Source organism: Dryobates pubescens, chromosome Z (genome assembly GCF_014839835.1).
Source record: "Dryobates pubescens isolate bDryPub1 chromosome Z, bDryPub1.pri, whole genome shotgun sequence".
NCBI lineage: Eukaryota > Metazoa > Chordata > Aves > Piciformes > Picidae > Dryobates > Dryobates pubescens.
The window spans coordinates 136,154,292-136,181,977 of NC_071657.1; the positions used below are offsets into that span (position 1 = coordinate 136,154,292).

The 27,686-nt window shown below is 49.1% G+C and overlaps 1 protein-coding gene across 1 annotated transcript in view; it reads right to left on the reverse strand.

Annotated features, from left to right (window-relative positions):
* Positions 1-4,145: 4,145 nt before the first annotated feature.
* GRIP1 (glutamate receptor interacting protein 1) overlaps positions 4,146-27,686 on the reverse strand; it is a 310,348-nt gene continuing 286,807 nt past the window's right edge. Inside the window, exons 19-24 of the mRNA XM_009904966.2 lie at positions 24,089-24,242; positions 20,373-20,573; positions 17,876-17,987; positions 14,237-14,470; positions 5,250-5,396; positions 4,146-4,652 (exon numbers count right to left, since the gene is read on the reverse strand). Of these exons, the coding sequence (XP_009903268.2) occupies positions 4,416-4,652; positions 5,250-5,396; positions 14,237-14,470; positions 17,876-17,987; positions 20,373-20,573; positions 24,089-24,242 (1,085 nt within the window). The 3' untranslated portion in view covers positions 4,146-4,415. The remainder of the gene's footprint in view (positions 4,653-5,249; positions 5,397-14,236; positions 14,471-17,875; positions 17,988-20,372; positions 20,574-24,088; positions 24,243-27,686) is intronic.

Here is a 27,686-nt window from a genome sequence, read left to right on the forward strand (position 1 = left end):
GAAGTCCCTCCCCAGCCTTCTTGTAGCCCCCCTCAGCTACTGGAAGGCCACAATTAAGTCACACTTTATGCTGATAATGATCTTGCTTGATTAAAAAGCAGCAGCATTCCAAGTCAGAGGTCAGATAGGATTCCACTTCCAACCTTTCTTTGGTTTTAATTTGTGTACTGTGTGACTTCCTGCACAGTAATTTTTGAGCCCAGTGAGTGTTTAATCATCTAGCAGATGAATGCCATGAAAATTACTTTCAGCAAGGTGGGCTTTGTTTTGCTCTTTTTCTTTTTAACACATATGGCAGGAAAAATGTTCCAGAAATCCAAACCTTTTCTGTTTTGGCTAAAACTGGGGGAAAAAAATTACAGAATGTTAGAGTCCAAACCCTCCCCCTGCCAGAGCAGCATCACCCAGGGGAGTCCACACAGGAATGCATCCAGGTGGGGCTGGAAAGGCTCCAGAGAAGGAGACTCCACAACCTCTCTGGGCAGCCTGCTCCAGGGCTCTGTCACCCTCACTGCAAGGAAGTTTCTCCTCATGTGGAGCTGAAACCTTCTCTGGGTTTGTCTCCATTGTTCCTTGGCTTATTGCTGTGCACCACCCAAAAGCGCTTGGCCCCCTCCACTTGACCCCCAGCCCTCAGCTATTGATAGACATTGATCAGATCCCCTCTCAGCCTTCTCTTCTCCAGACTCAACAGCCCCAGGGCTCTCAGTCTCTCTTCACAGGGGAGATGCTCAAGTCCCCTAAGCATCCTCCTGGCTCTCCCTTGGACTCTCTCCAGCAGGTCTCTGTCTCTTGAACTGGAGAGCCCAAGATTGAACACAGGATTGCAGGAGTGGTCTCAGCAGGGCAGAGCAGAGGGGGAGAGGAATCTCCCTGGCCCTGCTGGCCACACTTTCCTTGCTGCACCCCAGGATCCCATTGGCCTTCTTGGCCCCAAAGGCACATTGCTGTCCCCTGCAGAACTTGCTGTCCACCAGCACTCCCAGGTCCTTGTCCATGGAGCTGCTCTCCAGCAGGGCAGCCCCCAACCTGTCCTGGTGCCTGCTGCGATTCCTCCCCAGACGCAGGACCCTGCGCTTGGCCTCATTGACCTGGGTGAGGTTTGCCTGCAGGCAGCTCTCCAGCTGGGCTCCACGAAGTAGCACCACTGCAGCCCCTTAGCAGTGTCCTTAAAGCACTGGTTTATTTCAGTTTATACAGTTCTCCCATACAAAGATTTGCAACAGTTGGAAGTTTTCAAAACCTGGTAACAGGGACGATAAAGATCATGCTATTAAAGTAGTAAATTTGTACAAAAATACTTTACAGTTTAATACTTAATTTGTTACAAATAAAAATACAATTATTTAGGTGACTCAGGAACTTGATTCTCCTTTCTTGCCTTTTTTTCCCTTTCTTTCTTTTCTTCCTTTCTTGCCTTCCTTCCTTTCTTTCCTTTCTTGCCTTCCTTTCTTTCCTTTCCTTTCTTGCCTTCCTTCCTTTCTTTCCTTTCTTGCCTTCCTTTCTTTCCTTTCTTGCCTTCCTTCCTTTCCTTTCTTGCCTTCCTTCCTTTCCTTTCTTGCCTTCCTTTCCTTTCCTTTCTTGCCTTCCTTCCTTTCTTTCCTTGCCTTCCTTTCTTTCCTTTCTTGCCTTCCTTCCTTTCTTTCCTTTCTTGCCTTCCTTTCTTTCCTTTCGTTTCTTGCCTTCCTTCCTTTCTTTCCTTTCTTGTCTTCCTTCCTTTCTTTCCTTTCTTGCCTTCCTTTCTTTCTTTCTTTCCTTTCTTGCCTTCCTTCCTTTCCTTTCCTTTCTTGCCTTCCTTCCTTCCTTTCCTTTCTTGCCTTCTTTCCTTTCTTGCCTTCCTTCCTTTCTTGCCTTCCTTCCTTTCTTGCCTTCCTTTCTTTCCTTTCGTTTCTTGCCTTCCTTCCTTTCTTTCCTTTCTTGTCTTCCTTCCTTTCTTTCCTTTCTTGCCTTCCTTTCTTTCTTTCTTTCCTTTCTTGCCTTCCTTCCTTTCCTTTCCTTTCTTGCCTTCCTTCCTTCCTTTCCTTTCCTTCCTTTCTTTCCTTTCTTTCCTTCCTTCCTTCCTTTCCTTCCTTCCTTTCCTTCCTTCCTTTCCTTCCTTCCTTTCCTTCCTTTCCTTCCTTTCCTTCCTTCCTTTCCTTCCTTCCTTTCCTTCCTTCCTTTCCTTCCTTCCTTTCCTTCCTTCCTTTCCTTCCTTCCTTTCCTTCCTTCCTTCCCTTCCTTCCTTTCTTTCCTTCCTTCCTTTCCTTCCTTCCTTTCCTTCCTTCCTTTCCTTCCTTCCTTTCCTTCCTTCCTTTCCTTTCCTTCCTTCCTTTCCTTTCCTTCCTTCCTTTTTTACCACGATTCAGCCTTGAATGACCTTTCCTGGCAGTGCTGAACTAGAAATCAGAGATACTGCTGTGTGCAGGGCAGGTGAGCTTGGGCATGTATCGGGAAGAGCCAACGAGGGATAACAATCAAAACAGTTTCAACTGAGCAGAAACCACTCTGGGAGGTGATTGCTGGGTATGGAGACTCTCTACAAATGTACAAATCCAGCATCTTTATAGTCACCAATAACAAGAACTTGCCAAGAAACGACTTGAAGACTGGAATAAACCAAAGCAGCTGCTGGTGAACATACAAAGCAAACTGGCAGTATTTTATTGCTTGGGGGGGGTGGGGAGGGCAGGGGGGAAGGGGAGAGAGGCAAGAATCTGTGTGATGTGTTTGTCAAAGGTATTTACAGCTTCAATTCTAGAAAGGTGCTGGGGGTAGGGGGTGGGTAATGGTTGTCAGAAAGAGGGCTGAAAAACCAAAGCACATCAAATGGGCCCTTGGTCCCTTGAGCTGAGAAGTGTGACAGTCCAAGTTGATTGCTTTATGGATCCTTAAAGAGCTTTTGTATCAATCTCTCACTGCCATAGTTAAAAAATCAAACAGTAATTTTCTTTTAAAGCCTTTCTCATTTGTCTGAACTCCTGTTTGAGTTTTCCCCTTGTCAATAATCCTTCGCCAGAGGTTTTTAGCCCACTGCAAACAAAGCCTCTGATTAAAAATCCCCCCGGATTGCAAGGCATACCCTCAAACATTTCATTGCATAGGGAATAACTTCACCTTCTAAGGGGATTTACCCACGGGAGTGGGGGGAGGGGTGACTGCTCACCCCATGCTGCAGCTTCCTGCAAGCCTTGTGTGACAACATCGGCACCCTGCTGTGGCTGAAGAGCACAATAAAGGTCCCCAGAGTCACAGGAAAACTTGCTCCAACATGCAGAATCCCAGAATTGGCAGGGTTGGAAGGGACCCTAAGGATCCTCTAGTTCCAACCCCCCACTGCCATGGGCAGGGACACCCCACACTACAGCAGGTTACCCAGAGCCACATCCAGCCTGGTCTTAAAACTTCCACCACCTCCCCTGGGCAACCTGTTCCAGTGTCTCCCCACCCTCATGGGGAAGAACTTCTTCCTAATGTCTAATCTAAATCTCCCCTCCTCTATCATGGATCCATTTCCCCATGTCCTATCATTGCCCTAAAAAGTCCCTCCCCAGCTTTCTTGTAGCCCTTCAGATACTGGAAGGCCACAGTGAGGTCTCCTCAGAGCCTTCTCCAGACTGAACAGCCCCAAGTCCCTCGGTCTGTCCTCACAGCAGAGCAGCTCCAGCCCTCTGCTCATCCTCATGGCCCTTCTCTGGACATGTTCCAGCATGTCCAGATCCTTCCTGTAACAGGGGCTCCAGAACTGGACACAGAGCTTCAGCTGTGGTCTCACCAGAATGATATAGAAGGGGAGAATCCCCTCCCTGGCCCTGCTGGCTCTGCTGCTCTTGCTGCAGCCCAGGCTCTGGTTGGATTTCTGGGCTGCAAGTGCTCACTGCTGGCTTCTGTTGAGCTTCTCCTCCCCCAGCACCCCAAGTCTTTTCTTCAGGGCTGCTCTCAGGCCAGTCCCTGCCCAGCCTGTATCAGTGCCTGGGGTACCACCTCTTCCTTGCCCATCAGACAGCACCTTTGTGATAAAACGTTTTCAAACCCCATGAAAGCTGGACAGCAGGGTTAGCAGAGGTTAACTCCATGCTTTCCCCTCAAACAGCAGCTGCTGCTGAAGGGAGAGGAACAGCTAAATCACATTTTAAACACCTCCCCATTGGTTTTTGTTGTGGTTTGGGTTTTTTTTTCCCATTTGTGGGGAAAAAAGGCCCTTAGGCCTTTTCATCCTGTAGCTGATGACGGAGTGCTTAGAATGGAATGGCTTAAAGGAGCATTGAAACCGCTTTCGAAAGTAACCATGGATTGCTAGAAGCCTGGAGACAGACAGACTGACCTGTGCTTTTTAGTGCTCTATAGCATCTGAGCCTCAGCTCAGGGAAATCTTACAGGGGGGATTTAGCACCATAATTGTCTCTCGTGACCCAAGGTCCCGCTGCCGGCGGCTTCTGCTATAATGTGTTGGTAGGGTCCCGTGCCTCTGGGTGGACGCTGGCGTGTCCGCTCTGGTGAAGGAAGGCATGACTCTGGTCACTCCAGTCCCCACTGGCTGAAGTCTGTTGTTCTGAGCTGCCCTTCTGAGAGGCCAGCGGGTTTCTGCTGATCACCAGCTCCAGTTTGTTGCCGGATTCTGCGATCAGGGGCACAACCAGACAGCAGTCGAAGTCTCTCGTGCGGACGTGGTTCACCTGCGTGAGGCGAAGGTTGGCCTTTTGTTACCACACACACACAGGATGGCTGGCACCTTCAGCTTTCATACCTGTCACTCATCTCCCCTACTATCACACAGTGTAAACACTGTATTTACAGGAAGAGCTGTTACAGCTGAATTAGAACAGTTGAATTCACAGCACCACAGTACATTTAGAGACATCCTCCAGTCCAACTCCCTTGCCAGAGCAGCATCACCCAGAATAGTCCACACAGGAATGCATCCAGGTGGGGTTGGAAAGGCTCCAGAGAAGGAGACTCCACAACCTCTCTGGGCAGCCTGCTCCAGGGCTGTCACCCTCACTGCAAGGAAGTTTCTCCTCATGTTGAGCTGAAACCTTCTCTGGGTTTGTCTCCATTGCTCCTTGGCTTATTGCTGTGCACCACCCAAAAGAGCTTGGCCCCCTCCACTTGACCCCCAGCCCTCAGCTATTGATAGGCATTGATCAGATCCCCTCTCAGCTTTCTCTTCTCCACACTCAACAGCCCCAAGCCATAGCAGTGTTTACAGGAGGTTTTTAAGTGCCCTGCATGTGGTGTCCATGCCAAGCCTGCGTGGTGCCCGGAAGCATTACCTGCAGAAGTCTGTCGTAGGGTTTCAAGCCTCCCAGGTCGCCGGGGCCGGCTGGTCGAATGTTTTTAACATAGACACCTTTTTCCAGCAACCCATCTGAGACACTGAACCCAAAGTCCTCTCCATCAGAGTCCTTGTACAAAGTTACCTGTGGAGGGGATGTGACATGTTCAAGAGGAAGAAAAGGAAAGGAAAGGAAAGGAAAGGAGAAAGTAAAGGGAAGGAAAGGAGAAAGGGAAGGAAAGGAGAAAGGAAAGGAGAAAGGAAAGGAGAAAGGAAAGGAGAAAGGAAAGGAGAAAGGAAAGGAGAAAGGAAAGGAGAGGAAAGGAGAAAGGAAAGGAAAGGAGAAAGGAAAGGAAAGAGAGGAAAGGAGAAAGGAAAGGAGAGGAGAAAGGAAAGGGGAAAGAAAAGGAGAAAGGAAAGGAGAAAGGAAAGGAGAAAGGAAAGGAAAGAAAGGAAAGGAGAAAGGAATGGAGAAAGGAAAGGAAAGGAGAAAGGAAAGGAAAGAGAGGAAAGGAGAAAGGAAAGGAGAGGAGAAAGGAAAGGGGAAAGGAAAGGAGAAAGGAAAGGAGAAAGGAAAGGAAAGAAAGGAAAGGAGAAAGGAAAGGAGAAAGGAAAGGAAAGGAGAAAGGAAAGGAAAGGAGAAAGGAAAGGAGAAAGGAAAGGAGAAAGGAAAGGAGAAAGGAAAGGAGAAAGGAAAGGAGAAAGGAAAGGAGAGGAAAGGAGAAAGGAAAGGAAAGGAGAAAGGAAAGGAGAAAGGAAAGGAGAAAGGAAAGGAGAAAGGAAAGGAAAGAAAGGAAAGGAGAAAGGAAAGGAGAAAGGAAAGGAAAGAAAGGAAAGGAGAAAGGAAAGGAGAAAGGAAAGGAAAGGAGAAAGGAAAGGAAAGGAGAAAGGAAAGGAGAAAGGAAAGGAGAAAGGAAAGGAGAAAGGAAAGGAGAAAGGAAAGGAGAGGAAAGGAGAAAGGAAAGGAAAGGAGAAAGGAAAGGAGAAAGGAAAGGAGAAAGGAAAGGAGAAAGGAAAGGAAAGAAAGGAAAGGAGAAAGGAAAGGAGAAAGGAAAGGAAAGAAAGGAAAGGAGAAAGGAAAGGAGAAAGGAAAGGAAAGGAGAAAGGAAAGGAAAGGAGAAAGGAAAGGAGAAAGGAAAGGAGAAAGGAAAGGAGAAAGGAAAGGAGAAAGGAAAGGAGAAAGGAAAGGAGAAAGGAAAGGAGAAAGGAAAGGAAAGAAAGGAAAGGAGAAAGGAAAGGAAAGAAAGGAAAGGAGAAAGGAAAGGAGAAAGGAAAGGAAAGGAGAAAGGAAAGGAAAGGAGAAAGGAAAGGAGAAAGGAAAGGAGAAAGGAAAGGAGAAAGGAAAGGAGAAAGGAAAGGAGAAAGGAAAGGAAAGGAGAAAGGAAAGGAGAAAGGAGAGGGTAAAGGAAAGGGGAAAGGAAAGGGGAAAGGGGAAAGGGAAGGGGAAAGGAGAAAGGAAAGGAGAAAGGAAACGGGCTGGTTGTGCCCATTTGCCATGACAGTGATATTATCACAGAATCACAGGATGTTAGGGGCTGGAAGGGACCTCAAGAGATCATCCAGTCCAACCCCCCTGCCAGAGCAGGAGCACCTAGAGCAGGTCACACAGGAACACATCCAAGCAGGTTTTGAATATCTCCAGAGGGGGAGACTCCACAACCCCCCTGGGCAGCTGTGCTCCAGACCCCTCCCCAGCTTTGTTGCCCTTCTCTGGACACCTTCCAGCATCTCAACATCTTTCCTAAACTGAGGAGCCCAGAACTGGACACAGGACTCAAGGTGTGGCCTAACCAGTGCTGAGCACAGGGCAGAATCATTTTCCTGCTCCTGCTGGCCACTGTGTCCCTGATGCAGGCCAGGATGCCATTGGCCTTCTTGGCCACCTGGGCACACTGCTGGCTCATGTTCAGCTGCTGTCAACCAGCACCCCCAGGTCCCTTTCTGCCTGGCTGCTCTCCAGCCACTCTGATCCCCCTGCATGGGGTTGCTGTGGCCACTGTGCTCAGTATAAGAGTTTTAATGCAATCTTTTAAGACTAAGAGTACAACTAAGGCTGAAGGAGCTTGCAGGCAGGGTTCTTAACACAGCCACGAGACAGTCATGCAAAAGCAGGAAAGAGAAGTTCACAGAGCTGTTAGGAGAAGGTTTTTCATGTGTTCAGAGAACGTCTTTGCAGGCAGTTGGGAGAATTCAGTTGCTGGAGGATAGAAAAGAACTCAGAGGCTCTGTATGTGTGTGGTGTGCTTTAGGGTTTTTCATGGAACCACAGAATCAATAAGGTTGGAGAAGACCTCAGAGATCAGGGGGTTTCTTTTTTCCTTTCTCACTTCCCTCTCTCCCAGTGCAGAAGTGTGAGTCTGTGGACTACTGGTAGTACTGGGCACTGTATTTAGCCCTTCAGTGAGGCCATCCACACTATTCCTGCTCCTGTGATGCTGCAGGCTCCTACACTTCGGCCACAATGACCCCATGCAGTGCTACAGACTGGGGGGTGAGTGGCTGGAGAGCAGCCTGGCAGAGAGGGAGAAGGGACTGGAGGGAAAGTCTGATGAGGAGAGGCTCAGGGAGCTCAGTCTGGAGAAGAGGAGACTCAGGGGGGACCTTATCACACTCTACAAGTACCTGAAGGGAAGCTGCAGTCAGGTGGGGGTCAGGCTCTTGTGCCAGGCAGCTTGTGACAAGAGGAGAGGGCATGGCCTGAAGCTGTGCCAGGGGAGGGTTAGGTTGGATGTTAGGAAGCACTTCCTGATGAGAGGGAATGAGAGACTGGGATGTGCTGCCCAGGGAGGTGGTGGAGTCACCATCCCTGGAGATGCTTAAGGCCAGATTGGATGTGGCACCCGGTGGCATGGTCTGGTCAGTGTGGTGGTGCTAGGTTGTAGGCTGCCCTTGATGATCTCAGAGGTCTGTTCCAGCCTCAGTAATTCTGTGTGATTCTGTGTGTGACTCTGGGAACCTTCTAACAATTTGTTACCAGCAGAGGCCTTTGCTTGTGGTATGGTAGAGAGTCTAACCTGGCTTTGATCTGAAGAATATTTGAGGCTGCTATGCAAGTCCTGTTAAACTCCCACTCCAGCAAGACTGAAAAGCCTAATGAAAGCAAGAGATTTATTCTCTTGACAGATTTCTGTGTATTTCCTGGCAGGGATGAAGGAAATAATGAGCACTGGACTCAGACAGAGATTCTCTTGAGACGAGAACCCTTTTCTCCACGCTGTCACAAAGGGTAGGAGTGCTTCACGGCAGCTGCTGCTTAAGGAAACCCTGAAAAGTCAACAAAAACGTGGTACAGTGCCTAGGAGGAGACAGCACTCAAAATACCCTGCCCTGCTCTAGCACAGGTGGCACAGTTTTGAGAGGGAACATTCCCTTTCCACTTTTGCTTTCCCCCTTTCTCTTCCTCCAGGCGCCGGAGTTAAGTGGAGCCGGATCCGACCTCGGGTGAACTCCAACGACATCTGAGGCAGAAGCCCTCCAGCCTCTCTTCTTGCCCTAAGGCAGAAGGAACTGCATCTAACCCACTTTGGAGAGACATTCATCTGCCTTGCTTTTGAAAATCTCCAGTGGATGGAGACTCCCCAGCCTCTGCCAGTTCCACTTGCCAGTGCTTCAGATGTTTTCCTTAGGTCGAAACTAAATTGCCCTTGCTGAGACTGAAGCCTGCTGCTATCAGCAGACAACACAATGGCTTTTATTCTCTCCTCCTCTGCAGTGATGTCAGACAAGGCTTGTTTTTCTCCACACTTTGTTCAGCAGGTCAACATCCCTCTTTAATTTTCAGACCCCAGGCTGGACACTTTGTTCCACAGTCAAGACTGTGAAGCCAAGCTAGAATGGAGAATCATTCTGCATGTTACAGGTTGCCCAGGGAGGTGCTGGAAGCCTCCTGCCTGGAGGTTTTTGCAGCCAAGCTGGATGTGGCTGTGAGCAACCTGCTGCGGTGTGAGGTGTCCCTGCCCATGGCAGGGGGGGTGGAACTGGCTTGAGGTCCCTTCCAACCCTGACAATTCTCTGATTCAATGTAGGACAGATGGTGGTGCAATGATGGGGTCTAGGACAGTGTTGCTTTATTCCCATTTGTAGTGAGTGGTCTGTTAGCAAATAAAATACAGACAAGTTCTGTTCTACACATGCACAGGAAGTGCCAGTCCACATTAACTCACCTTATCATACAATCATAGAATGGTCTGGGTTGGAAGGCACCTCCCAGGGTCATCCACTCCAACCCCCTCTGCAGTCAGCAGGGACATCCTCAACTAGATCAGGCTGCCCAGAGCCTCGTTGAGCCTCACCTTGAATATCTTCAGGGAAGGAGCCCCAACCACTTCCCTGGGCAACCTGTTCCAGTGTTCCACCACCCTCATAGTGCAGAACTTCTTCTTGATATCCAATCTAAATCTGCTCTGCTCTAGTCTGAAGCCATTGTCCCTCATCCTGTCCCTGCAGGCCTTTGCAAACAGTCTCTCTCCATCCTTCTTGTAGCCCCCTTCAGGTACTGGCAGGCTGCTATTAGGTCTCCCCAGAGCCTCCTCTTCCCCGGCCTGAACACCCCTAGCTCCCTCAGCCTGTCCTCATAGCAGAGGTGCTTGGTTTCCATGGCCCTCCTCTGGACCTGCTGTCCTTGCCCTGAGGAAGCTGTGAGTGAGGTAAGTGTCATACAAACTGTTTCAAACATTTGTTCTAGCTGCTTTAAATAAGTAGGCTGTAATTTAACTGAATGGGCTATTGCTATACCAGTACTTCAATTTAATCAAGGCCTTCAATTGATTTTCTCTACCTAGGAAAGAATCTGGATGAATATTTTCCTGTAAAGCACAGTGGGCCTTTCTTTCTTTCTTTTTTTTCCCCCCTTTAAGGTTTCATGGAGCACAAATTCCTCTGAGAGCAAAACCATGCACAGGACATCAGGTAATTGTTCAATATTATTATTGCAAGTGGCCCTTAACCTGAAATGACTGTCAGTTAAAACACCTCAGGAGCTGCTCTGTTGCCAGATGAATTTAAATGAAGCATCTTCCCCCAGATTTGAGGGGAAGGAGAGGCATGGAAAGAGACTCCAAACCTACTGCAAGCCTCTGTTTAAAACTTGTAACTGTTTAATTGCTTATGAAATATGAATCAAATTTCCATTTCAGCTTTCTCTTTCCCTTAGGCTCCTGATGTAAATTTAAAAGGCTAACAAATTGCTCACAATGGAGGCTGTGCTGTTGAGATCAAACCTTCCAAGCAGTTGGGATCCACTGCAAACCTCCTCTTTCACATCCCTTCTCATTCACAGGGCTCCATTTCTTCGCTCACAGGCTGGGCATGAAGCAGCATGGGCATTGCCCAGGCATTATTACAGCCAAGACACCGAGCTGAGTGGGGGTGTGGGTGCACCAGAGGGACAGGATGGCATCCAGAGGGACCTGGACAGGTTGGAGAGGTGAGGCTCAGGTGAACCTCATGAGGTTCAACAAGAGCAAGTGCAGGGTTCTGCAGCTGGGCCAGAACAATCCTCACTGTCAATACAGACTGGGGGAGGAGGGGATAGAAAGCAGCCCTGAGGAAAAGGACTTGGGGGTGCTGATGGATGAGAAGCTGGACATGAGCAGACAGAGTGGCCTTGCAGCCCAGAAGGCCAATGGCAACTTGCTGCATCCAAGGATGCACTGCCAGCAGATCCAGAGAGCTGATTCTGCCACTTGGCTCTGGTGAGACCTCACCTGCAGGACTGTGGACAGGGTCAGGAGTCCTCAATATAGGAAGGCCATGGACCTGATGGAGAGGGCCACAAAAATGATTAGGGGGTTGGAGCTCCTCTGCTAGGAGGACAGGCTGAGGGAGCTGGAAGAGTTCAGCCTGGAGAAGAAAAGGCTCTGGGGAGACCTAATAGCAGCCTGCCAGTACCTGAAGGGGGCTACAAGAAGGATGGAGAGAGACTGTTTGCAAAGGCCTGCAGGGACAGGATGAGGGGCAATGGCTTCAAACTAGAGAGGAGCAGATTTAGATTGGATATCAGGAAGAAGTTCTGCACTATGAGGGTGGTGGAACACTGGAACAGGTTGCCCAGGGAGGTGGTTGGGGCCCAATCCCTGGAGATATTCCAAGTGAGGCTCAATGAGGCCTTGGGCAACCTGATCTAGTTGGGGATGTCCCCGCTGCCTGTGGGCAGGTTGGACTGGATGACCTTGGGAGGTCCCTTCCAGCCTGGACCAGTCTATGATTCTGTGACTACCAAAGCAGCAGATGATGCTTGAGTCAGCCTGCATGTGTGATCAGAGGGATACAGGTCCACTCTGGTGAATGAGACTGTAAGATCCAGTCTCTGCTTTCTGCTTTTCTCAAATGGCTTGGAAAATCCTTGGTGCAGCTTTTAGCTTCTTTAGGAGGGAAATTGCTCTTTCCTGGGTGTCAGAACAGACAGTATAAGCAAGCTGAACATCACCTCATCAGACTGGGGGAAAGAGGGTATATAGCCTGGACAGAAACTGTAAATTACTGCAAGGGGAAGATCCCAGCAATCTCAAACCCCAGACACCTGAAGAGAGAGCAAGCTCAAGGACAGGGTATAGTATTTTTACTACCCAAGACTCTGAGAGCTCTCACAGAATACTGATTCATTAATAGAAATCTGACAACCCCTTTCCAGGAAAGGATTTATTTTATCAGCCAAGAAAGGCTGCTGTGATAATCCATGGGAGAAAACTCTTCCTTTGCTGAATGTCAGCACACCATGACATGCCTACTGGTTATGTCTCCCCTTTACTGGCCACTGAGGAAGACTGAGCACAGTAACTAATTCCATTAATCACTTCACATCAAGCTGGAAGCAGGAACACCTTAAAACTCTCACAACACATCCCATTGATTGTTTACACTGGCCATGGATTAACTTTCCATATCTAATCCACTCTCTGATAGCTTCTGCAAACATTCATTTAGCCCAAAGACTTGTCCTGAGTCCTTACCTCACTGAACTAAACTGAATGAACCACAAACTAAACTCAAACTCACAGTGCCTAGAAACCAAAGGAGCTCTCCTGAGAATGACAACAAGTGACCTTTTAGTGTCATTTCTCTGTGCCTCTGCCTCCACTCTGGGAAGATCTCAGAACCACAGAGTGTTAGGGGTTGGAAGGGACCATGAAAGCTCATCCAGTCCAACCCCCTGCCAGAGCAGGAGCACCCAGAGCAGATCACACAGGAACACATCCAGGCAGGGTTTGAATATCTCCAGAGAGGGAGACTCCACAACCCCCCTGGGCAGCCTCTTCCAGTGCTCTGTCACCCTCACAGGGAAAAAGTTTTACCTCCTGTTTCCATGGAACTTCCTATGCCTCAGCTTCCACCACTGCCCCTTGAGCTGGCATTGGGCATCCCCCAGCAGAGCCTGGCTCCAGCCTCTGGGCACTCACCCTGCACATCTTGATCAACATGAATGAGGTCACCTCTCAGGCTCCTCCTCTCCAAGCTACAGCGCCCTCAGCTCCCTCAGGCTCTCCTCATGAGGAAGATGTTCCACTCCCTTCATCATTTTTGTGGCTCTGTGCTGGATTCTTTCAAGCAGTTCCCTGAGGTCCTCCTTGAACTGAGGGGCCCAGAACTGGACACAATATTCCAGCTGCAGCCTCAGCAGGCTGTGTAGGAGATGAGCTGTTCATTCTTATCATGGACAAGAGTGTTACAATGTCCCTCAAAGTTTTGGAAACCAGTTGCTGCTGTGGCCTTACTGGACTTGAAACTTAAACTGGCCAGGTATTTGCTGCGCCTATCTAAAGATACTTTATCCAGAACTTCCTTCATATCACCAGGTGCTTCAGCAGTCTTGAGCAGTGAAAAGTTGCACAGGCTGAAGATTATTTCTCCTTTTTAGAGAAAAGGAATCATAAAGAGAAGAGAAGCAATAGCTAAGTTGAGAGGGCTATTGGGATCCTGGGGTGCATTGAGAAGAGTGTGTCCAGCAGATCCAGGGAGGTTCTCCTCCCCCTCCACTCTGCCCTAGCCAGGCCCCACCTGGAATATTGCATCCAGGTCTGGGCTCCCCAGTTCAAGAGGGACAGGGATCTGCTGGAGAGAGTCCAAGGGAGGGCAACAAGAATGCTGAAGGGACTGCAGCACTGCCTGGGGAGGAGAGGCTGAGAGCCCTGGGGCTGCTCAGTCTGGAGAGGAGAAGACTGAGAGGGGATCTAATCAATGTCTATAAAGAGATGAGGGCTGGGGGTCAGGAAGGGACAGGCTCTGCTCAGTTGTGCCCTGGGGCAAGGGGCAATGGATGGAAACTCCAGCACAGGAGGTTCCACCTCAACATGAGGAAGAACTTCTTGACTGTGAGGGTGACAGAGCACTGGCACAGGCTGCCCAGAGAGGTTGTGGAGTCTCCTTCTCTGGAGACATTCCAGGCACCTTTGGATGTGTTCCTATGCAACCTGCAGTAGATCCTGTGGTCCTGCTCTGGCAGGGGGCTTGGACTGGAAGATCTCCAGAGGTGCCTTCCAAACCCCTGACATCCCGTGAGCCTGTGAGAGAACATTCTGTAGTGTGGACATCGAGTCTCATGCATTTGATTCAGAATGAGTGTTAATTTGAAGCAAGGAGCAAGGGGAGCCCCAGACCCTCCTGAGTCATTTCCTAAAGAAATGCATTTCCTAGAAATTAAACTCTGTGCTCCTAATGAACACATTCTGCAGAGATGAGTTATTGCTCCTGTCAACTCCAATTACCAGCGGCTGCTCCTTGCAACCGAGCAGTCCCTTTGGAGGATTTATTGCAAGCCCAAGCTGCAGGCAAAGCTGCATCTTATCTGTTTGCTTCCTTCCCCCTTCCTCCCCCCCCCAAAAAAAAAAAGGGACAGCTCATTAATATGTTCATGAGAACTAATATGCACAGCCCCCAGATTCCACCCGTGGAGTCATTATGGAAAGTGCTTGATTGTGTTGCCATGAAATTGGATTCCCTGTGCTGTGAATATATTGCTTCAAAGCTGCCAGAAGAGAAATTACAGACCTTGTGTAACTCCACAGGAGTTGGTGACATGATTTCTTTCATTTCTTGCTTAATTTTTCTCAGAACCATGGACTTTCTCCCCACATCTGATGGCAGGGTGTTGCTACGAGTGGCTTGGCTGTAATGTGGCCTTACAGAGCTTCTTTCCTGGAAGCTGGCTTGTCTTCCCAGCTGGTTACGAGGCTGTGGGTTGTCATGATTCAAACTCATTGTACTTCCTGACATAATAGTGGCCTGGAGCATTAAGGAACAGGTTAGTTTGGAACACAGGACGTGGGTTAAGGAGGTGGTTAATAACACAGCAGCGGGAAACACATCTCTGCTCTTTTGTTAGGACACAACCACTCAGGGCACAGCAAAAGGCAAGGGGACAGATGTTCAATCTGCTTGCAAGTCACTGTCAAATAAAGGGCCACCACAAAACACCACAGCAGTAACAGAACCCTATGGAGAGGCAAGAGTTTTCAGACAGACAGCATCTCAAACTGAAATACTGAGCACTGGACTGGCTGTGCTTGTCAGCTTGGGGAAAAAAGTGTTTTACAGGGAAGCAAAAGGGACATCTAAGCTGTGGCCTCCTTGGACTGGTTGGAATTGGAGCTAGAGGAAGGCACTGGCAAGTCAAACTCTGTGTGCAAGGGAAGGAACACACGAGTCAGCAGTGGCAGAGTGTGCCTGGACACCAGCCCAGGCTGGGGAAAAGCTCCCTGCAGGTCAGCTCACTGCCTCCACAGCAACTTGTAGGACAGGCATCTTGCAACAGCAGCTGCCTCAGCTCCACACTAACACTTCAGAGACAGAAGCTCCTGTCTGACTGCTGGCTTTCATCTCAGTGAAAGCCACCCTTTCATGTTACACACAAGAATAGATGGAGGGTGAAATCTTGCAAGACAGCCCTGGCCTGAACTCTGCCTGGGACAGGATGCAGGCAGCTTGCTTGGGGGAAAAAAAAGAGATAAGTAAAAATGAAGGGGGGGAAAAACCTAAGGGGAAGCCAGGCAAATAAAGGTTTGTTTCTGACTCTGGTGAGCACACCTGCCACCTCTCCTTCCCCCAGCTCAAACACTATGCTCAGTATGAGATCTCAGAATCATAGAATTGTCAGGGTTGGAAGGGACCTCAAGGATCATCCAGTTCCAGCCCCCCTGCCATTGGCAGGGACACCTCACACTACAGCAGGTTGCTCACAGCCACATCCAGCCTGGCCTTCAAAACCTCCAGGGATGAGGCTTCCACCACCTCCCAGGGCAACTTCTGCCAGGCTCTCACCACCCTCATGGGGAAGAACTTCTTCCTAGCATCCAATCTGAATCTACCCATTTCTAGTTTTGCTCCATTCCCCCCAGTCCTATCACTCCCTGACACCCTCAAAAGTCCCTCCCCAGCTTTCCTGTAGCCCCCTTCAGACACTGGAAGGCCACAATTAGGTCTCCTTGGAGCCTTCTCTTCTCCAGACTGAACAGTCCCAACTCCCTCAGTCTGTCCTCATAGCAGAGGAGCTCTCTGGAGCTCTCTGGAGCTCTCTGCTCATCCTTGTGGCCCTTCTCTGGACACCTTCCAGCACCTCCAGATCCTTCCTGTAATAGAGGCTCCAGAACTGGACACAGAGCTCCAGGTGGGGTCTCAGCAGAGTGGAGCAGAGGGGGAGAATCCCCTCCCTGGCCCTGCTGGCTCTGCTTCTCTTGCTGCAGCCCAGGCTCTGCTTGGCTTTCTGGGCTGCAAGTGCTCACTGCTGGCTCCTGTTGAGCTTCTCATCCCCCAGCACCCAATAATCTACTGTAGCCTTAACAGTCTTGTGCTCAGTAATGATTGATATGAGAGTGGTGAAGCCCTGGAATGGGTTGTTCAGGGAGGTGGTTGAGGCCCTGTCCCTAGAGGTGTTTAAGCTCAGGCTGGATGAGGCTTTGGCCAGGCTGATCTAGTGTGGGGTGTCTCTGCCCATGGCAGGGGGATTGGAACTAGATGATCCTTGTGGTCCCTTCCAACCCTGACTGATTCTATGATATGCTATTGCCTGATGGAGCAAAAGCATCCAGAGGACCTGGCAAACAACAATCTTTGCTCTTAGGCTGATGACCTCAAAATGAAAACTGGTAAGGGGTCCTTGACTGGGCAATGGCATGGCCACTCTCAGCTCCCTGACATGCTGAAGGAGTCTTGCTTTCTTTTCAGAGCTGTGGGGTTGTGCAACCAGGCAAGGCTACACATGATACAGCAGCTCCAGAGCTCTGAATTTCAGTTCTGTGAAAGGCTGAGGCAAGGTGGAAGTCATTGAATTCTGGTCAGGGTGAAGGATCTGTTTCCATGTCAGAATTATCTATTTCCATATCCTTTTATTGTGCTCTGAATATTGAACATGGCAAGAGAAACCTGACCCACAGCTAACCCAGGGAATTCAATCAGTCTAAGGCTTTTCTCCTAGGTTTCTCTGGTCAGCAGGAACAAATACATGAGGCTGACATTTTGCTCTCCACACATGCAGTACCAAAAAAAAGCCACAACCCCCTCCCCAGGAAGGAAATTAAATCCCAACTGAAATAAAGAAAACCCCTTCCCCCAGCTATGCCATTCACATTCCTCCTGGCTGCTGAAGGGCTTCAAGAGAACACAAACAAAATGACAAATGGGATTCTGCCAGGTTTGCAGCTTCCAGGAATGTTCAGAACCCAGAAAAGAACATAAAAGAAAACATTTCAGGCCCTCTGGTCCCGCAGCTTGGCAGCGGGGCAGCGGGATCTTAATTGTTCTGGTTGGACAAGTTCAGAGGAAAGGTGATTAGGCAAAAAAAACCACCCAACCACATAAAGACTCAGAGTTACTCTGCCTCTGTTCTTTCCTTACTCTGCCCCCCTCACAGGGTAGCAGGAAGCATGGCTAAATTTGCACAGAACTTCAGAAAGAAACGTTAGAGTAGGCTGCACAGCGGAGAAATTGCTGCACTGAGAACATTTCTCCCCTTGGCAGCTCTTCTTCCCCCCTCCCCCCCCCCACTTTTCTTTTGGAGAGATTCTAAGGCAACATTTTGAGCAGCTGATTTTCTTTTATGTTCCTCTTAATCAAATGAAGTCCCAGTTTAACAGAACAACCTCCAACATGCTAAGGAAAGCTGCACCAAAGCGTCTGTCAGAGAAGGATGGGATGCAACTGCTGCGGGGAAAGCTGCGCCCGCTCAAGGTCTGCGCCCTGTGCTGCCTGGGTAGACAGCAATCAGTCCATGGTTATGCACAGCAGAAGCTGCCAGTCAAAAGCTCTTGGGGGGGAGGGGGGGTGAAGATGTTTGTAAGAGTTTTGGTGAAGGAAAACAGCTCTGGTTGAAGGGGGAGGTAGGGGAGGCAGCTGCACAAGCGGAAGTAGAAAGGTAAAAGGGTAGGTACCAAGAGAGTCATGTTTCTCAAACACAGACGCCTGCCAGCCTTGTCCTGTGGAGAGGGGTTAGAGCTTTTAAATGGATTGGTGTGGTTAGTGCAGCTTAAAAGAAGGACAGGAAAAGACCCAAACCAAACAACCAACCAAAACCAAACACACACAAACCAACCTAAAACCGAACCAAAAGGAGGAAATCAAAGGAACGGAAACCGAACCGAACCCCCATTACATATTTCTCTAGCATCAGAAAGAAAGGTTTTAAGATTGTTCTACCTCTAGTTCCCTCAGAATTCCTGACTGGCCACAGGTCTCTAAATCCTCCAGAGCCTGAGACCAGAAATTTTCCTCCTGGTCAGCCTCGGTGTTCTCATGGGTACCTGCAAAGCTAGATTTACAAGGAGAGGTTAAAAACCCACCAAGTGGACTTTTCTTCCCCACCCCACCCCCCTTGAGAAGCATATTTTACACAGGTGCCTTGCCACAGCTTGCAGCTGGAATGACAGAACATTATGGTAGGTAGGCAGGGGAGTGGGGCAGAGCTGCTGATCAGGAGAGGCTGGATGGCCATGCAGAGCACACGGCAGACAAGTCTCCTCATAACCCGGCAGTCGCTAGCAGCCGGCAGGATCTGAGCAGCAAGTTATCCAGCGAGGAGAAAAAGGGATCCCAGCGACAACACAATGCACACATTTACTGCACTGGACCTGGGGACAGCCCTCTGAACATCAGTGAATCAGCCAGCAGCTCTGTGCACAGCTTTTAACCTCTCAGACTCCTCCCAGGGAACATGAAGAGAGCCCTCGGGTTTGCAAAGGGGATTTTGCCAAGGAGGGATGGTGAGGCTTGTTTACCCAAGTCCTGCAGTCCAAGCTGCACTTATCCACTGAAGCTCACCTGACTGCCATCATATCAACTGCTCTAGTCATTCCATGCACAAACAGAGAGAAAATTTCAGGGATGCAACTGTCTTGCATGGAGACTTCTGGTGTTTCCCCAAAGCACCTACACCTCATTAGTAGCACTCTCGAGCGTGGTCTGGGTGACAGCAAAGCTTGGGGAAGCTGCCCAGCAAGAGAGGTCTGATAGAAAGTGCTGACTCTGGGGCTGCAGCAACACAGCCCAACAAGCAACACCATTAGAGTGTGTGAGTGAGGGGAGGAAGCAGGAGGCTTTGCTGTCTTGGCAAGGGGAGTCAGCTCAATGAGGGCTCACACAAGCATCAGTGCTGCTGCACAGGAAGGGGCTGAGAACGTGAAAGGCAGAGGGGAAGGATGAAGCAGGACAACATGAGAATCTGCCCTTTTGGTGGCAGCAAGCTGTTACTTTTGGAGTAGCTGCCCATGGACTGCAGCCAGTGGTGCTTAGCAGCACCTGAACAGGGCAAATACTACTGTGGAAGCATCTGAGGCCTTGCTTGACACCCAGTGTGCTCCTGAGAACGGTGCCAATGGCACTCTGTTAAGGGAATAAATTAACAAGGAGAATTGCCCAGCCCAACAGATGACAGCTGGAAAGCTTCCCACACAATCCTCTGCCTCAGAGCTGCTTTCTTGCAGCTACAATCAGTCAAGCAGACAATGGTCAGCCATCTCAATCTCTCAGTGCACTGATTCTCCATCCAGCATCAGTGCCTCATCTAAAGAGGCTGCAGTAGACACAGCACCACTGAGGATACCTACACAGAGCACGGATGGGATTCCTCCCAGGCAGGATAAGGAAGTATGTAAATCATGCTTTTAGAAAGACCCTTGGCTTCTGAAATTGCTCCTGCCCTAAGCCTAAGCAGCTGGTTCAACAGCCAGTGTTGAACATATGCTAATTTATGTCCATTACAATACCTTCCTTTATATTGCATAATAATGGCATAACATAAAGTAGAACTTGAGTTAATGAACAGGATTAGTTGAGGCAATTGGCTGTGACAGCCAAGCTGGATTGCCTGGAACTGGAGAGTCAATTATTCTCTGGCTTCTGTGAAATCTGAAATCAAGATGCCTACACATCTGGACCTCCTTTCAGCTGCAGCATTTCCTTTCTTCCTGCCCTCACCTCCTCTTTTGCCTTTTTGGCTGTGTGAAGTGCTCAATGTCTGCATCTCCATCACATCCACATGAATGAACTGATTTGTAGCTGAGCTACTGCACCAGAAAAAAACCCCAAAATAATTTCTCACCCAGATTGTTGTTTAATTCTTACTCCCTGAAACCTGAGAGATTGATTTTATGTCCTGTGATATATTGGCTGGCCTATAATCAATATATATTTGGGGTTCTGATGCTTATTCAAAGAGCCATCAGGAATGTAGACACCTACAGGTGATGGGGCAGGTATGAACACACAGGTGCCTCTGAGTTGGTTCTTATTGCCATAGGGGAGATGAAAGATGGTTTAATTTGGGGGGCTTGTTTTGTTTTGCTTTGATTTGATTTGGTTTTAATTCAGAAGGTGAGAGGTTGTTGTAAGATGTGGCAGACTCATTCCTGGAAGTGCTGTTTTAAACAGCCCTTCTTGGAGCAGGAACCATAACAGACTTGTCCCTGCCTGCCAGTGATAGGTATCCACCAGGCTACAGAATGGTTGAAGTGCTCTGGGTTCATTCATAGATCAGATGAACTCCCATGCTCACTCAACAGCATGCCAATGACATCTTCTCTGCTTTCACCCTGCTTTTCTTCTTTTGCTTAACTGCTTTCCCTTCCTTCCCCACCCAGCTGGTCCCTGCCTCTCAGTCCAGTTTGATCTCACTCCTATGCACTCTTGGTTCTCCTACCTGGAAGTGTTCCACTCTTCCAGCTGACCTCCAACTTTCCTTTGCCCCCCAGAAGAGCTCTTCCACATCTTGCTCTCTTTCTTCATGCTCCTGATGCTCTCTCCCCCTGGCCTCTCTGCAGGAGTTTGCTTCAAATGGTTTTCTTGATTCTCCCCCAATGTCTCTGTTTCCTTCTGCTGCCACGTGCTCTTGGAAGCTGTGCTACACAAAATAAAGGTAAGAAAAGATTACTCCTTAGTGTGCACAGAATCACAGAAACATTCAGGTTGGAAAAGACCTTCAGGATCACCAAGACCAACCCAGAACCCTACTCTGCAAGGCTCACCCCTAAACCAGAGGATGGGTTTTAGATGGTTTTTAATACATTTAGTTGTTGTTCCCCATCAGAAACTGTGGTTTTTCCCCCCTCACTCAAGCCATGAAGAAAGTGTGAGACACTGACAATGCAAATCAAGTAACCTTTGGCACTGGGTCTTTTTGATTTGAGAAAGAGGGATGCAATATAATGCCAAAAGAAAAGAGACAAGACCCAAGATTTTAGCAGAACCCAGACTAAAGCAGCTCATTTACACTGATCAGACAGCACCCTTGAAGACTGTGTAATTAAAGAGCTCAGTGCCTTTGAAACCACCTATCCTGGGTTCTTTGTTGAATAAACCCCACACATTTGTATCTTTCCATCTCACAGAATCAACCAGGTTGGAAAAGACCTCAGAGATCATCCAAGTCCAAGTAAGAGAAGAAGAGAAGTTCATAGGATCATAGAATGTTAGGGGTGGGAAGGGACCTCTGAAGATCATCAAGTCCAACCCCCCCCTGCCAGAGCAGGATCATAGCACAGGTCACAGGAACACATCCAGAGGCATCTTGAAAGTCTCCAGAGAAGGAGACTCCACAACCTCTGTGGGCAGAAGCTAGAGGCAGAGAAAAGGTGGTTTCCTGAGGACCCCTGTAACAGGCAGGAAGAACAGACATGCCCTGCTCAAAAGCAGGGCTACAAGCATGATGAGGGGGCTGGAGCACTGCCTTATGAGCAGAGGCTGAGAGACTTCCAACTACATCAGGCTACCCAGGGACACATTGAGTCAGATCCTGAATGTCTCCAGGGATGGGGCCTCAACCACATCCCTGGGCAGCCTGTTGCAGTATTTCACCACTCCCATTCTATAGAAATTCCTCCTTATGCCCAAACTAAATCTACCCTGCTCCAGTTTAAAATGTGCCTCTCATCCTATCACTACAAGCCCTTCTGAACAGCCCCTCCCCAGCCTTCCTCTTGGCTGCCTGGGCACACTGCAAGTCCTGTAGGTCCCCTTCAGATACTGAAATGTAGCAATAAGGTATCCCTGGAGCCTTCTCCTCTCCAGGCTGAACAGCCCCAACTCTTGCAGCCTGTCTTCGCAGGAGAGGTGCTCCAGCCCTCTGATCATCTTTGTGTGGACCCACTCCAGCAGGGCTGTGTCTCTTATGTGTTGAGTGCCCCAGAGCTGGACACAGGAGGAGTCACCAGAGCAGAGTGGCAGAATCACCTCTTGCCCTGCTGGTCACACCTCTTTTGATGCATCTCAGAATGCAATTTGCCTTTTGGGCTGCAAGTGCACAACGTTGGCTCATGTCCAGCTTCTCATCCACCACATCCTCAAGTCCTTTTCTGCAGGGCTGCTCTCAACCTCACAACCTCCCAGCCTCTATAGATACTGAGGGCTGCCCCAGTGCAGGACCTTGCACTTTGCCCTATTGAACCTCCCTGGCCTGCATCAAGAGCAGCAGAGCCAGCAGGTTGAGGGAGGTGATTCTCCCCCTCTGCTCCACTCTGGTGAGACCACACATGCAGTACTGCATCCAGTCTGGAGCCTCTATTACAGGAAGGATCTGGAGGTGCTGGAAGGTGTCCAGAGAAGGGCCACGAGGATGAGCAGAGGGCTGGAGCTGCTCTGCTATGAGGACAGGCTGGGGGAGTTGGGGCTGTTCAGTCTGGAGAAGAGAGAGCTCTGAGGAGACCTAACTGTGGCCTTGCAGTATCTGAGGGGGCTACAAGAAAGCTGGGGAGGGACTTTTGAGGCTGTCAGGGAGTGATAGGACTGGGGGGAAAGGAAAAAACCTAGAAATGGGAAGATTCAGACTGGATGTTAGGAAGAAGCTCTTCCCCATGAGGGTGGTGAGAGCCTGGCACAGGTTGCCCAGGGAGGTGGCGGAAGCCTCATCCCTGGAGGTTTTGAAGGCCAGGCTGGATGTGGCTGTGAGCAACCTGCTGTAGTGTGAGGTGTCCCTGCCCATGGCAGGGGGGTTGAACTGGATGACACTTGAGGTCCCTTCCAACCCTAACAATTCTATGATTCTGTGAGATTCTCCTCAGCCTACCTCTCCAGCTTGTTCAGGTCCCTCTGGATGGCATCCTGTCCTTCAGCTGCACCACTCAGCTTGGTGCCATTTGCAGACTTGCTGAGGGTCATCTTTGTTGTCTGCAGACAAAATGCCACTGGGCAATTTGCCATGCCAGAGGACCTGTCATGGAAATCCTGCAAGCAGCATTGGCATATAAAACATGCTAATCAATCTGCCAATATGCCAGATCAAGCTTTGCCTTGATTTGTATGTCATTGGTGACAGATGGGAGCTTATGGTTTTACTTATCCAGCATGGTTTACACAGGGACCAGAAAGGGATTTTTTAGTACTAAACTTGAATTTAGAATAGAATACAATAGAATAGAATGAATAGAACAGAACAGAACAGAACAGAACAGAACAGAATAGAATAGAATAGAATAGAATAGAATAAACCAGGTTGGAAAAGACCTTCGAGATCATCAAGTCCAACCTATCACCCAACACCATCTCATCAACTCAACCATGGCACTAAGTGCCTCATCCAGTATCTTTTTAAACACCTCCAGTGATGGTGACTCCACCACCTCCCTGGGCAGCACATTCCAATGGCCAATCTCTCTTCCTGTGAAGAACTTCTTCCTAACATCCAGCCTAAGCCTCCTCTGGCACACCTTGGACTGTGTCCTCTTGTTCTGGTGCTGGTTGCCTGGGAGAAGAAACCAACTCCTACCTTCCTATAACCTCCTTTCAGGTAGTTATAGATAAGCAAGAAGGTCTCCCCTGAGCCTCCTCTTCTCCAGGCTAAGCAACCCCAGCTCCAGACTGGGATTTCAGGCACAGAAATCTTCCTACCTGGGATGTGTGTCTTCCTTTATCTGAGGAAGAACTGTTCTTTGGCAAGAATTACCCAAGCCTCTGCTGGATCATCCTTAGAATAGGGAATAAGAGACTTTGGGGCCTTTCACTATCATCAAGCATTGTCAACTAAGCATTTTCCCCCCCTGGGAGTTCTTTTGCCTGCAGAGAAATTCATTGCAAAGGAGATTTACTTCTCAGAAGGAGAGGAATGAATGCATACCATAGCTTTGGACAAGACATTTCTACCTGGATCACTTTGTTCTCTTGTTGAATCACTGCAGATACCTGAAGTATTTATGAGAGAAGACTGTCCCAGGCCCATCTGGATGTGTTCCTCTGTGAGCTGAGAGAGATTGTATGGTCCTGCTCTGGCAGGGGGGTTGGACTCGATGATTTCTTTGGGTCCCTTCCAACCCCTGACATCCTGTGATCCTGTAAGCCTACTCATCTCACAGTACACATTCCAGACAGCAAACAGTCCTTCTTGTGGCTGCAAATTGGAAGAGAGAAGCTGGTATGGGAACTTACCTGCTTGCTGCTGGCTGGTCCCATTCCTCATCGCTCAGCCCTGGGTCATGAAACGGGTGGTTTCGAGGTTTGCTTGGAGGGGACAAGCTGCTCTGCTTAGGACTCCTCCACTCATAGGCATTGAAGCTGTAGCCTGAAGCCTGATAGCTGTGCCCTAAAGAGATGAATGACAGATTTATGGCACTGTCTGTGTTGTTACAACAATAACAGCAACAAAGCACATTCTGAAGCTGGGCTTTCTGTAACTTGCTTGTGGACTCAGAGAATCAGAGAATCAATAAGGTTGGAAAAGACCTCAGAGATCATGGAGTCCAACCTGTCACCCAACACCTCATGACTACAAATCCATGGCTTCAAGTGCCACATCCAATCCCTTTATGAACACTTCCAGGGATGGTGACTCCACCACCTCCCTGGGCAGCACATTCCAATGGCCAAGCTCTCTTTCTGGGAAGAATTTTCTCCTCACCTCCAGCCTAAACCTCCCCTGGCACAGCTTGAGACTGTGTCCTCTTGTTCTGGTTCTTGTTGCCTGGGAGAAGAGACCAACCCCCACCTGGCTACAACCTCCCATCAGGCAGTTGTAGAGATCAAGAAGGTCTCCCCTGAGCCTCTATTGGCGGAGGTTGGAATCAATACAGCTGACCAATATGATCGAGTATCGATCCTTTATTGATCCAGTATTGCAGGCCTATGGCACAGGCCTATGGTGAGAGTTTAGCACAGTAAAGTAAAGCATAGAAAGAGAAGGGACAGGAAAGGCAGAAGTACCTAGCAAGGGAACTTCCACAACTCATATAAACTCAGAGTGCCTTGTTGGCATGGCCTCATTGGTTCCCTGTGAGTGACCACACATCACACTGTTATAGATTATTGGTCCAGCTACTGCTGACATGCAAGGCTTGGTGATGCAGGTGCATGTCCTGTTGTCCCAGGATAACTTGCTGTGTTTATAGCTACCAGTGCCTTGCTTTAGTTACATGCTGCATGCACAGCACTGTTTGGTGCACTGCTAGCTGGCTCTGCACTTATGCTGAGCATGGCCTAGCACCATGTCAGGCTCCAGGCCTGCGCTGCCAGGTTGCTCACACCGCTCGTCGCTGGCATTGCCACAAGCCTCCTCTTCTCCAGGCTAAGCAACCCCAGCTCCCTCAGCCTCTCCTCACAGGGCTGTGCTCCAGACCCCTCCCCAGCCTCACTGCCCTTCTCTGGACACCTTCCAGCATCTCAATGTCCTTCTTAAAGTGAGGAGGCCAGAGCTGGACACAGGACTCAAGGTGTGGCCCTTGCTGGGCCAAGGACTCATGCATGCACAGGCAGGACTGTGCTGACACAGGCCTGCTTTGGTCACTTGGTCAAGAGAAACCATCCTAGGTTTTCTTTTGATTATTTTTTTGTAAGTTCTAAGGAGAAGTAGTGCTTGGAAAAGTGCCAAAATGATGCTCCTCATTTCCTTGGTGAACTGATACTGTTTGGAGCAAATTGTTCAGCTGTGGAAAGGACTGAGGCCCAGACTGCTTTGCAAAGTCCTGCTGGCTAAGGTGCCATGGCAAAGCCAAAACTAAACACAAAGCACAAAGGCCAATAGAGGAACCTCTGCACCCACCACCCTTTGTCTAAGGGGCACTCAGCAGAGCTACTGCACTTTTGCTAGGGCTCCCAGAGCTGACCAAAGGTGCACCTCATGATGGGGACACATGCCCAGGCCCAACACACACCCTGGGAAACCTAGACCAGCTGAAAGTGCATTTCTCCATCAGCCATGGAGCTGCTCTGCTTTGAGGACAGACTGAGGGAGTTGGGACTGTTCAGTCTGGAGAAGAGAAGGCTCTGAGGAGACCTCATTGTGGCCTTCTGGTATCTGAAGGGGGCTCCAAGAAAGATGGGGAGGGACTTCTGAGGGTGTCAGGGAGTGATAGGACTGGGGGGAATGGAGCAAGACTACAAATGGGTAGATTCAGATTGGATGTTAGGAAGAAGTTGTTCCCCATGAGGGTGGTGAGAGCCTGGCACAGGTTGCCCAGGGAGGTGGTGGAAGCCTCATCCCTGGAGGTGTTTGCAGCCAGGCTGGATGTGGCTGTGAGCAACCTGCTGTAGTGTGAGGTGTCCCTGCCCATGGCAGGGGGGTTGGAACTGGCTGATCCTTGGGGTCCCTTCCAACCCTGACAATTCTATGAGTCAGTCTCAAGGCTGTGGAAATGGCCTTGACAAGGCTGTGGGAATGGCAGCCTTCTTCCACCTGTAGAGTTTATTTCTGGGTGCTTTTATCATACAAGCAATGTTGGTATTACTTCAATAGTATTTCTTTAAGTGAATTGAGTGGCAATTTGAATTGCAAGTAAGGAACAAGATTGTCTGGCTTCCAAGTGATGTTTCAAGAGGAACACATGGATTAAGTTGTCACAAGCTGATGCTGATCTGGTAAGCAAAAGCCATTATGGTTCAGCTGCCAGATATATATTTCATCCTGACACATTCCTTTCCCAGCCCTACAGCTGGCATTTTCTGCTCTGCATATTAGATTAGGAAGTTCTGTTTTGTTGATGAGTAACAAATATCACTGCTGTCACCTCTCTAAAGAGTGCAATTTGCTTCAATAAATCAGTCTAGACCTGGCTCACTCAGATCCTGTGTAACTACAGAGTTGTGTGCATTTTCCAGCTACTTGGCAGGCATACACACACTCCTGGATTCTAGGAGGGGTTTTGGGTTGGGAAAATGTGAATGCTGTGTGGGGATGACTCCAGATTAGTGAGGAAGACAGAATCACAGAGACATTCAGGTTGCAAAAGAGCCTCAGGATCACCAAGGCCAACCCAGAACCCTACTCTACAAAGGTCACCCCTAAACCACAGCCCCAAGCACCACATCCAAACCACCTTGAAACACAGCCAGGCTTGGGGACTCCACCACCTCCCTGGGCAGCACATTCCAGTACTTTGATGCATTAAACAAAGGTCAATTCACAGAGAGAAAAGACTGCTCACCAGCATTAAATCAGTACCTAATGGGATAAGGCATTATCTGCTGCTCCAGAAGCATTCCCCAAACTCCACAACTTTCTTAGCCTGTGCTTATGCCAACAGAAGTTTGGAGAGAAGCCAAACTCAACTTGACAGGTCAAGACAGAATGAACTTTAACAGGAATGTGGGCCACATCAGTACCACAGCAAGGGGTAAGGCACAAATCTGACTACACTCAGGCTGTTTAGCAGAACTGCCATGTATCCAGCTGATTTTCTTCAGGAGAGTTAGGGGGGAAAAAGAGCTGCTTTGAGATGCTGGTTTAGGTTTGGTTTTGCCAGGGCACCTGGAAAGCAGTCCTCAGTCCTTTCCACAGTTAAAGAATCACAGAATTATTGATGCTGGAAAAGACCTCTGAGATCATCAAGTCTAGCCTATGACCCAAACCCATGACTTCAGCTAAACCATGCCACATCCAAGCTTTTCTTAAAAGACCTCCAGTGGTGGCAACTCTATCACCTCCCTGGGCAGTCCATCCCAGTGCCTAACCAGCCCTTCTGTGAGGAAGTGCTTCCCAATATCTAACCTAACCCTCCCCTGGTGCAGCTTCAGGCCATACCCTCTTGCCCTGTCA